The sequence below is a fragment of the Montipora capricornis genome, chromosome 13, assembly GCF_036669925.1.
Source record: "Montipora capricornis isolate CH-2021 chromosome 13, ASM3666992v2, whole genome shotgun sequence".
NCBI classification, from domain to species: domain Eukaryota; kingdom Metazoa; phylum Cnidaria; class Anthozoa; order Scleractinia; family Acroporidae; genus Montipora; species Montipora capricornis.
In genome coordinates, this window is record NC_090895.1 from 13,111,536 (window position 1) to 13,124,035 (window position 12,500).

A 12,500-nucleotide genomic window follows, 5' to 3' on the forward strand; every position below is an offset into this window, starting at 1 on the left:
TACAACAGCACTCAATTCAAATTAATAAAAATTATTTCAACAGACCAAGTTTAATGCGAGCACAAATTTATTTCAGTCTGTGAAACTTGTGAGACACTTTGTTGTTCAACCCGCACAATTCAAGCCTACAACTATTGGCTTGCGAGAGTACTAAAAATGACTCCAAGGTGGTTTAAAACCGCACTGAATGTTCAGGGCGATAAATGTTGGCTTGCGTGAGCAAAATACCTCCACTTAATGAACATCTGAAAAAATAACGAAAGAAATGGAATTGCAATCGGTTTTGTTTCAGGAAATTACAGAGCCATATTTTCGACAAATTCAAACAATTTACAATGTCGACATTCAGTATCAGCCAAAAATGAAAGACAACTTACTTCGGTGTCTCAAAGCGGGTGAAAACAAAACGAAATTTTCTCGAAAGCAGCATTCTATTCTCTTTCGCTTCGCTCAGCCGAATAGAAAACATTTCTATTATAAGTAATAACGCAAAGACAACAGTTAGTGGAGGGAGCCGCCAGCAATTATCGAGTTTATTACAAAATTCTGAATAGTGTTAAATACAAGAGTCGTGATATATAGTAGAAAATACAATACAGTGAAAATAAACGTATGATAAACAATCAAGAAAATAACAAAATAAGTGGAATGAAAAATAGCCTCGAGTAAACTGGTCGGCGTCAAGTGGTGTGATATTAACAAGGAGTGGTTTATAAAGGGCCTGATTGCCCCCCTATGGGAGTAGCTAACAATACAAGCTCATTAACAACTAAAAGAAATACATAATCGTAGATACAAGTCGCAGCAAAGAGAAAAGCATCAAACTAGCCGCTACTTCTTTCCACGCGCTAGAACCCAAGCCTCTGCTTACTCACGAACAGAGTCCGCGGATGGCTACTTAAGGCTAGTTTCCATATGTCTGGAAAATCGCAGACGATCGGGAATTTCGCAGTTTCCCGACCGTCAAAGATTTTGCCGAGCGTGAATGAAAACCACAAAACGTGGACATCCCCGATAATCTGGGATGATCGGGTACGAATCGGGAAAATAGGAAGCGTTTTTATGTTCTCGACGTGTCCCAGACTTTTGCGATCGTCGGCGATCATTCCCGACATATGAAAACTCAAATTTGTTTTGTCGGAGATGTCAGCGGTGGTTTTAGCTCGTTACCAATCAATAATAATAATAATAATAATAATAATAATAATAATAATAATAATAACGGATGATGAAACAGTTCAGATCATTGGAAGGAAGAGAAACTGGAGCGCTCCTGGTCCAGACAAACTAGCCAACTACTGGTGGAAGCTGAGGTGTTGCATAATGGTGTCACAGCAAGCTTTAAGGCAATTTTTATGACCCAGAATGATTTTCATATTTGGTTTGTGGGGGGAAAAACATCACTGATCCCCAAACCGGGAGAATTTTCAAGTAACAACCAAAGGCCGATAACATGCCTCAACAAAGTTTACAAATGGTTTACTGCATGTCTGTTGGTTCCAATGGATGAGCACCTGGAGGAACATGGTTTAATGGAGGCTGAGCAGAGGGGAGCTAAGAAGAGGTGCAGTGGAACAATGGATAATTTGTTGATCGACAAAATAGACACACAAGACTATCATCGTGGTAAAAGGAGCCTGAGTATGGCGTGGGTAGACGTCACAAAGGCATTTGACTCCGTTGATCATGATTGGCTCTGCGAAATGATGGAAGTACACCGATTCCCGAGATGGTTGGAAAGGGTGGTTACCAAGCTCTGTAGCACGTGGAACACCAAGATTGTCACCACAACAAAGTTAGGCAAGGAAATATCAGAGACTATCCAATTTAAACGAGGTCTTCCCCAAGGAGACTCGCTATGCCCGAGGCTTTTTACCACCTGCCTAAACCCCATCGCATGGTCCCTTAAGGCGACAGAGGGGTATAGATTGTCCAAGCCACTGAGCACTAAGGTGACGGACCTTCTCTACATTGACGATCTTAAGATCTATGCAGCGTCGGAGAAGAAGTTGAATATCGTCCTCAGATCAACCAGAGGTAAGATGCAAGACATAGGGCTTCAGTGGAACCCTAAGAAGTGCTCAGTCGTGCATGTTAAGAGGGGTGTAAAAGTGAAAAATGAGGAAGGAGTTAATTTTGATGAATCATCAGTCATACAGTGTTTGAAAGAAGGCAAGCAGTACAAATTTCTTGTAGTACTGGAAACATCGAAACAAGAAGATCAACTGGCTTTTAAGGTTGCCTCAGAGGAGTATTTGAAGAGACTCTCTGTTATATGGTCCAGCCCTCTTTCAGATTACCATCGAGTGGTTTCTTCAAACCAGTATGCCCTGCCTGTTCTGAGCTATTTGAAGTGGACCCAGCACCTGGCAGTCACTGACCTTCAACAAATCGATCGAGAAGCACGAAATGATCGTGGTCAGCAATGGTGGTAAACATTCTCTGGGCTCAACCGCATTGTGCTACCTATCGCGGGATCAGGGCGGGGGAGGCATGAGATCGGTGGAGGACAAGTACAAGGCCATCAAGATCAGAGGCGCACTTAAACTGTTCAAGAACACTGACCCGACAATGGAGCGCGTTCGGAAGTTCGAAGAACGTTCAGGTGTGCTAGGCCATAGCTCACTCATCAAGGAGGCGACAAAGTTTAGTAGAGATCTTGCATTAGAGCTATCTCTTACATACCCTACCCCAATGTGCTGCACAGAGGAAGGTGAAGTAGCGAAAGAGTCAAAGATCAAGCAAAAGCTAAGAAGCGCACAGCAGAAGAGATTGAAAGATCAGGTATCAGGCCAGGCTTGGCAGGGAAAGTTGATAGCTTTTCGATGGGAGGCAGAACAAGAAGGCTCTGGTACATAATGCAGTGTTGAAAGTAATTTTTTTTGAGATGCTACACAGCCTAGACCTAATGGACAGTGTACCGCCATGGTATTCACTGAGCGAGCCTAAACCTGTCTATCAAAATGGCCTAGCGCAAGCCTTCTGGGATGTTCCTGTTTATGCAGATCATGTGACGGTGAGAGCTAACAGAATTGACGCGCGAATAGTGGATAGCACAGCAAAATCTGTCATCTTGCTGGAGATGAGCTGTCTTTGGATGAACAACAGGGAGATCAAGAGCTGCGAGAAGACGGAAAAGTGTGCCCCATTGCGACTGGAATTGAAGAGGCAGTGTCCTGGATATCAAGTGAAACAGTTTAACATCGTAATAGACGTGTTGGGAGGATATAGTGAGGAACTGGAGAGCACCATCCGAAGTCTTGTAGGCGTTAAAAGGGGTAAAGAAGTATTGTTGAAAATGCAGAAGGTCGTTTTGTCTGAAAGTCTGAACATTGCGAGAATTTTCAAAGTGTTAACATAAGTAGATACTAACGCCCGTTAGAGACAACAGAACAATTATTTAGGATCAAGTAGAATCGTCTTAGAAGCTTTCAATATTATTGTTTTAATAGGTCTGAAGATATTCATTTTACATTTCTACCTTTTCAAGAATCGAAGCTAACCTTTGTAATTCGTTTATATATAGATAGATGTATGTAGATACGAACATTTTAGACATATTCAGGTTATGTTTACAGCCTTTAGGTTACGTAATAGCGCCCTATTGAGCTATGTGCTAGGCTAGCATACGAACGTTTATACTGCTAAATAATAATAATAATAATAATAATAATAATAATAATAATATTTCTTTTATAGCGCCTATCCAGACGTGATCTAAGCGCTTTACAAGTCATGAAAAATTACAATTAAAAATTAATCCATAAACGAAAAAAGTTATACCAAAATTTCCTTGAATAAATAAGTTTTAAGTCGTATTTTGAAAGTCTTTATGTGTTCTAGTAGTTCGTTCCAAAGTTGTGGCGAGGCGACAGCGAAAGCTCTAGATCCATAAGACTTCAAATTATAACTGGTATGATTAAGACGGGGCGATGTAGATGAGAGGAGGGTTCTTGAAGGGCGGTGGAGGCTTATCAGTTCTTGTATGTACGAGGGAGACAAATCATGCAAAGCCTTGAAAGTGGGAATTAATATTTTCAACTTTATGCGTAGTAATATGGTTGATTTTCGAGGAAAATGTTATTAAACGCGCGGCGGCGTTTTGTAGAAACTGTAGTTTTTTTAACAGCATATTTCGGAAGATTCTACAGAGGGGAGTTGCAGTGGTCAAGTTGGGATGAGATAAAGGAATGCACAAGTGTTTTGGCAGTTTCTGTTGATATAAATTTTCTGATACGTGATAGATTACGAAGGTGATAGAATGCAGATTTAAATCAATATGGTATGAGGAAGCATTGACATGAACCGTCATAAGTGACACCAATATTCCTGGTAGTTTGAGAAGGCTGGACGGTGTTTTGACCAAAGCAGATTGACAGCAAGCAGTGCTGTAGTCTAAATTTTGAGTGAATAAAGAGGAACTCGGTTTTTTCTTTATTCAATTTTAGTTTGTTGAGAGACAAAGGACTTCCGCGCCTCATTATTCCACACTTACTGGATATTCTTGAATCTGCAACTTTTCCTTTCCTGATTCAAAAATATTCCCATCCATACTTAGCGTATTCAAATCAAATTTACCCGTCCACACGTATCCGAAACGTATCCGGATTTACTCTGGTACTCAGGACTCCTCAAGGAAACAAAGGTCGATCTTGTTACGTCATCCGGATTAAAAAAAAAATTCCGGATTTAGCGTCCGACGGGTCCGGATTCATAGTGTATTCAAAAATATCCATTCTGGAGAGCGTATTCAAAAAGTTCCGGATTCGCCAGCGAATTCGCCGGATACGTGTGCACGGAAGGCATATACGGAAAGAAAAAGTTGAGAATTAAAAAATATCCGGATACGTGTGGACGAGGCCTTATCGCCGCTTCCAAAGGAACTTTACAATAGTAACCTTAAAATCAGATGCCTCTTTTTTTAACTTGATACAAGAAATAATCTGTCAAATCGCACTTGAACAGTGTTTAATTCTTATCAAAGGATTTGTCTTTGCCTTAAAGAAACATTATTTTCAGATCTTATTGGGTTAATAAGGCCTTTGTGCAACGAATATTTTCAACATGTATTGACGTACACAAAACCTTGTCATTATAAGTGCCATTGGATTTGAAAATCCAACTTCCGAGATGCGAACATCCGACAAGCTACATCCGAGTTGTAAACAACCTATGTCCGAGTTGTTCATTTTGAGGAGAAGAAGGTAAGATGGCACTAGTTTTTCAGAGGGAAGATTCAAGATACGGAACATAATTATCTCCCAAAAGAAAGAGGACTAATAACGGCGTCACTTAAGCCTAAGGCGCTTATGATGTCAACTTCAGTTTCAAGATTAATAAAAGTGGATAAAGACAAAACTACGTGCTGTGCCTTTTTGAAATTGTTAACAAATGACACTTCGCTAATCTCCGAGTCGAGTATTTCTTATCTTTAAGCTTCCTTCGAGAGAACAAGAGCAGTCTGTCATTTTCTCGGAACAAATTTATTTAATATGCCTTAATTAAAAAAAAACTGTTTAAAATTATTTTGGGCAATATCGATACAGCTATAGGTATAAATTGTCGGATTCCCGCAGGTGTTGAATGTATACAACTCGGGTGTTGGATTTTGACAACTCAGATGTCGGATGTTCAACATCTTTGATGTCCGATCGCTTGACACTAACCGATTTGCTTTCATATGGGATACACATAGTCCGTCAATTTTCCATGTTGTTTAATGCAAGATCCAACAAAACAAAGATAAATTAGTTGACATACCCTCAAAGCTGCACCTGAAATTCTTCATTTGGTGGGTGATTGCTTGATATCCAAGAATGAATCACTTTTCATTTGGTGAGTGATTGCTTGATATCCAAGTATGAATCGCAAGCGCTTAATGCAAACTGGGACAGCACCTGCAGGGTATCCGGCTTGGATTGCAGGACTCTCATATCTAGTCTAAAATGTTTGACTTGATGGTACGGAAAATTCTTTTTTTTCCGTCGGATATTTCACAATTATATGCTTCTGTGTCTTGTTTTAGGGTTACGATGAAGCTTTGTTTGAAAGTTCCATTGACTCTTCTAATTGCAATTTTAAGCAGTGTCATTCACAAGCAACTTGCATCTGGTGAATGGAACTCGTCCCAAGAACAGGAAGACATGCAGAAATCACCTCTGACCATCGCCTGGATTTCAAAGCCTCCGTATGTAATACCACCTACCAATGAATCCTTTGATGATGGACCCCAAGGCATGATTAGAGATGCTGTACTTAGACACATAACGGTCGAATGTGGCTACTGTTGGACAACGTCGAGCAAGCATTGCGAAATAGAAACACTGAAAATGCAATACGAACTTGAGATGCTTGAGCTTCTGAAGCAAAACAAAGTTCATATTGCTATCCCAGTTTTTGAACATCCATCCAACCGGCTCTACGATGAATTTTTATTTTTGAAACTCGATGATTATCCTGGGACTGAGTATATTACTACAGAAGATGACACTAGCACACTCAATGTTGTCTTAGAGTCCGTTCTCAGAGCTTGGCCATTGTTTGCTGTTACTATAGTGCTGACGGCAATTGCTGGTATCATTATGTGGGCTTTGGTAAGGATGAATTTTTATGTACCTGAGGTAGGACAGAGGGTATTTGCATGAATGACCGGTCAACATAGCTGCGGCAATACGAATGTTGTCGCACCAAATCAAACAAGATTGTTGCTGGCAAAAAGGCACACAAATCAAACTGCTACAAGAAATAGTGCACGGCTAGTATTTTTAAACGTATAAGAAATAAAAAGCAAAAGAAACCAACGAATAAAGAACCCTGTCTTCAGTCAGTTGAAAACGATAGTTCTTATCGCAAACATACAGAAGTTTACTTGAAATACAGTGGAATCATGTTACATATCTTCAGATCTTTTAGACAATCAAGAATTTTCTTTGAAGAATACTTCACGGCATAAAATAGTTTTTTTTCTGTTGTTGTTTTTTTCTTTATTTGTGAAAGAAATCAGGCAAATATCCAATTCGCAGGAGAACGTCGTCATTTGTTATAATGAAGTAGATGTCATCGTCACAAATTAAAAAAAAACTGGTGTCAGAATACCTAGTTTACTTCGGAGCTAGCTGGCGCGCAAATATGCGAAAAAGGCCAACACAAAGCATTCTTCGGCAGGCTACGTCGCAATACGGTACCATCTAGCTGAATCTTCATTCAAGTTTTTGCCCTGCATGGCCTTCCTCTTTTGTAGGAAAAATAAGGTCAATAGAGAGATTTCCATAATGACTTATTTTTTGACAGGACACGTACTGGAACAGTGAAGAGTTCCCTCGCTCATTCATCAAAGGATCATGGGATGGATTCTGGTGGTCATTCATTTCCATGACAACTGTTGGGTAGGAAGGCCTTTTTGCAACGCAAGGTTACATGATGCTCATTGTCCCACTTATAGCTTGTTTGCATGTTTTCTGCTACCCGGTGGGCTATTCATCTTGTAAGTAAATTGAAAAACACACAGCGCGTTTTTACAGGGGAATGAAAAGCTCAAAATTGTCAGTCTTATCATGAAAGCTGAAATAGTTAGGGGGTTACTCTAGATAATGTCATAAGAGGGAAACCACTATTTAAAAAATCATGGCTCATAACAGTTAGCTGAGCAAACTACTGGGACGAAACGCTAACTCCACTTGAAGACTCAGGTGGCGATGAGGTCTTTACTGCCTTAATTTCTCTGTACGACCAAAAATACAATTTGCATGGGATATTTGCCACATAGATGTTGTGAAGAAAAGTCCATGCTTCTTTAAACCAACCAACTCATCAAGAGAATATCTCAGAAACTGTCTGTCTATCTGCACACTTGATAAAATAAGTATTATGTTTTCATTATTTTAGTTACGGCGACAAGTCACCAAAATCGGTAGTTGCTCGAATTTTCTCAATTGTCTGGATCACGTTTGGACTTATCACTATGGCAATATTCACAGCTAATGTAACGTCAGCATTAACAGCTTCCTCATTGAAACTTACCCCAAGCAGTCTCAGTGGAGCGAAGGTTGGTTTCATAAGTTGACTGACATAACATCAGTTTTTTCTTGCAATGAGTATTTTTTTAAAATACGAAAAATTTTGGTAAATATCTGTTGGGAAGGATTCCGATGGAAGGTGGGCTAGAATTTTCGAATATTCTTACTCAGCCAGGCTTTCGAGGAACACAAAGATTTTGAGATATGTCCCGAAATGCACGCATTGGCGAAAATGGCAAATATGGCGAAGAATCGCCAAACTTTAACGAATGAGGTGACTGAAGGACACTTTTCACAGTGGCAATTTTTGCGATTTTGGAAAATTTGGCGAAAATGGAAAATATGATGAAAAATGGCCAAAAGCTTAACAAGAATTCCAAAAAGATGGCAAAAGGGATCCTTTTAAAATGACGATTTTGGCGAAATAGTGAATTTTGCGGAGCTGGCTGAAATGGATATTTCTCGCCAATGATGTGCCTAAGGGGTCCCTTTCAGATTGGCTATTTTGGCGAATTTGGCGAAAATGGAAAATATGGCAAAGAAGAATTGAATGACTGAATAAAGGGTCCTTAGAAGACTAGTCATCGGACAAGTTAAAATATCAATGAGGTGGAATACGGGCCCACGAAATAGTGAAAATGTAGATGACATATTGATAATGAAAAGGCTTTTAGTGTAAATTAAGTCCCAATGTTTCTATAAGAAATGATATCACCTTTCGCTGATAATCTTTCCTAAGTAACAAGAGTGTTTGTTCGGACATTATCACACGCCAAAGACTTCTTTTCACACAGTTAAAATTCGTGGAATGGTACACGAGTTATATCTTACATTCCAAAAATACTAGGATAGGTATCCTTAATGTGTTATTATAGCGGAGCTCAGGCGCGCAAAGCGCGGCAGCGGAGCACCATGACCAAGGTTTTTTGGGAAATCTATCCATGCGAGAAATTTTGGACATGCGTCGGCCCATCCGCCCATCCGCCCGTATAGACTTTTGGAGTGGAGAGGCAGGAGAGCCTTCAGGGACGGGATTGTTCGGGCATTTTTTCCTTGGCGGGAAATCGCGTGGCAGCGTTGCGCTTGGTAACAAACGTTTTTCTGGCGGGAAATCATATTAATGACGAGCAACGGGATAACGAGCAGGGAAGTCGAAGAATAGCGAAAGAGCATGAGAGAAGAAGCTACAAGATTTGAGAATTTAAGCGAAGAAAGCCTCAAGAGAAGCCGAGGAAGGAGGAGAAGAGAAAATTTCAATGAAAATCACTGTAAAGCTGAGAGAAACAGAGCGAGGGACAAAACACTCATTTACAACGGTTAGCCTTCAGGTAATGTTTTCCTTCTAAATATATGCCTGGCTGCCTCACATATTTTGTAAAACTCACTAAAAAGCGAAAAGGCCTGAGAGCGTTTGCAATTCCGTGTTGACAAAGATTTTGACGTATTTCAATCATCACATTTATAGGCTTTTTGTGTGAAATGGATGTCCTGTCGTGAGCTGCTCTGTTTGACTGTGAAATTGCAGTGGAGTAAGCGAATTTACTACGCATCGAATCGATCCGTTAAATTCCCTGACCACTTTACATGCATCTTCTTCGCAAGTGTCATCTATTGCATAACCTGCACACGTAAGAAGATCTACCTAAGCGAAACAGGGAGAAGATTGGCGGACCCCTTTCGCGCACTCCTACGAGATGTAGAAAGAAACGACATAGATGTATCAAAACTAGTTGCTCGTCGTTTTAATCTTCCTAGTCACTCCCACCACAACATGACAATTTGTGGCCTAGCCTTACAACAAGGGAACACAGAAAGTCGCAAAAATCTCGAACAAAAATTCTTCTTCCAACTAGGTACACTGAACGCCTCTAATTCCATTAATTTGTTCACACATTCATGCTACCATATTTCTACCAATGGCAAAACTCATCCACACCCTCAAACACCAGCAACACCCAAAATTCTTCTAGCGCTCGAAACGTCAGCTTTCCAAATCGGTCACGGTGGTAATTAGCCTTGTATTAACACGTTTGACAAAACCAAATTTTCATTGTTATTCTTTATTTAATTCAAGACTATCAAAACTTAATCCTTTGCAACATGTAAAATAATGAAAAGAAAAAAACGGTGGCCACATTGCTGTAAAATTGACCTTGCGTTTCGTCTAATTTAGTTTCTGTTTCGATTGGTTCACCACCGTGCCCGCCATGATCAAATTCCTAACTTCTTACATTTCCAATGATACAAAACTACTCAACATCCTTTCATATTCAGTACAGATTTGTTCCCACCCCACTTCAACATCGATTGCCATGTGCTAAAGTTGCTATATTTGTAAACGGCCATTTCTCCACCTGGGCCCTGGACACATTGAATTCTGCATACAGCTGTACTTAACAGCGGGGGCAGCTGTAGTGTCAGCTATATAAACAAATTACGATTTTGAGACAGCAATACCATATTATATTGACGGCTAGTTGGAAGGAAATATATTCCGTATTGGGCGACGGAGCCCAATACGGAATATATTTTCTCCCAACGCCGTCAATATAATGTGGTATTGCCGTCTCAAAATCGCAATTTGTTTTGTATCGCGATCCATCATTTATAAGGATAAATAAGACGGTAAACTAATTAACCCGCGCCTGATCGAAATTTCAATTCTTTCTACCTGCGAAACGTATCCATGGTAACACTAGTTTCTCACGTAAATAATTTTGTCGCGGGTAATTTGAAATCCCCCGCAAGTTTATAGTCTTTGTTACCATAAAATGAGTTGACTGAAACCGAAAAGTGTTGAAAATTACACAGGAATGGAGTCCGAAGAGCCATTTGGTGATGAAATGCCAAATTTTGATATTTGTGGGACTGTCTATAAAGAGTTATTAAAGGACATGTACTGTTTTTAAAGAGTTATTTAATGACATCGATGTACTAGACATCGATGCGAAAACCGAAACAACCGCCTCCGAGCGAAAATAGTGGGCGGAAAAGTACTTTCCAACTGGCAAGTGACTTTGTCACATTATTACAATTTTTATAGTTAATAATAACTGTCAATTTTTCAAGAACCAGTTCTTATTCTGTAATTTAACTAATGAAATTCGTTTATGAACGATGTCAATTTTCATTCGAAACGCCGCATTAATAGAAAACGTCTAACCGCTATTTTCGATTCAAAAAAAAATAAAGCTTTTTGAAGTTAAGTTAGAAGTATTGTATAAACATACCATTTGTACTGGGGTTTCCCAATGATGCAAGAGCTTGATGATGACTGGAAAAGTCGAATTTTCATTAAATACTGTTGAACTTGAAGTGAAATATTTGTACAATCATTTGAATGCGGCGGCAATTTGTTTGCGTACGTCAGCAACCCAATTCAGTGCAACGACGTCAATTTCAACATTAGAACCAATCATAGGCCGCAAAAGTGAGACGGCAATACCACGAAATATTGACGGCTCGCGAATAGGCAAAACTATAAGAAGATCGCGATACTTACTAGTATTACTGTTATTTTTTGTTGTTGTTGTTGTTGTTGTTGCTATATTGCTATGGTATTTTTGTTAGGTTTTCAATTCTCTGTTTTCTCAGGGGAGGGGGGGGGGGGGGGGGGGGCAAGAGAGGTGTATTTGTGGCCATATCTCAATACAATCTCAGTTTGTTCCTCATATATCGAGGGTTAACCTGCCATCAGGCGTACTATTCTTTATAGAGGGCGCTGAAAGGTACGCCTGATACAAAGTCTTATCGACCCGTCTGCCACCAACCTGTCAAGAGTGATGTTATCTTTTGACATGCTATAAATGTAAGCCAACCAGACAACCAGATTTCACCGAAAATTACCTGCACGTTGAAATTCAAAGCAAATTGAACGCTACTAGCTGGAATGTCCGCGAAGTCAGACTTTATCCATAAAATCAAAGCTAACTGGTACTTCTGCAAATCCCGCTTGACCTTTGGTGCGCTTTTTCTGTTCAAGTAATCGAGGAACAATTAATTTCGAGAAAAAGCCGAATCCTTCAGGTGCAATCGACGGTACAATAGACCCTATTTTAACTTGAATATTTAGGTCAAAAAGATGACAATAAAAGAGATGGTAATATCTCCGAGGAAAATGGACATTGAGAAATTTTAGTTTTCCAGCAGCAGCTACACAACAAGTGTTCAGCGCTTCCGTAAACAATGTCGAATTTCACTGCCAAGCAAGGCTGATTCCCCGATTGTGGCAGCACTAAGTTCTATTCGGCTCTTTTTGGGTTCACGACTTGTTGCTTTCTGCGAATATACTCCAAAGGACTTACCACAACTACAAACATTTTCGAGTCGGCGGAATTGGAATGATGCATTTCTTCAAGAATGTTCAGGAATGTAAATAAGGCGATTGCAAAATCCCGTTGGAAGTACTACTATGATGTCTTTTTTCAGACAAACCAGTATCCGGATGCATTCTCTGTGCTATTCCTTTGAAGATTTTTGAAAAAA

General features: G+C 39.8%; 1 protein-coding gene across 1 annotated transcript in view; it reads left to right on the plus strand.

Annotated features, from left to right (window-relative positions):
• The first annotated feature begins 5,810 nt into the window (after window positions 1-5,810).
• Window positions 5,811-12,500, plus strand: part of LOC138029922 (uncharacterized) — a 23,852-nt gene continuing 17,162 nt past the window's right edge. Inside the window, exons 1-4 of the mRNA XM_068877774.1 lie at window positions 5,811-5,835; window positions 6,026-6,593; window positions 7,291-7,385; window positions 7,885-8,044. Coding sequence (XP_068733875.1) covers window positions 6,033-6,593; window positions 7,291-7,385; window positions 7,885-8,044 — 816 coding nt within the window. The 5' untranslated portion in view covers window positions 5,811-5,835; window positions 6,026-6,032. The remainder of the gene's footprint in view (window positions 5,836-6,025; window positions 6,594-7,290; window positions 7,386-7,884; window positions 8,045-12,500) is intronic.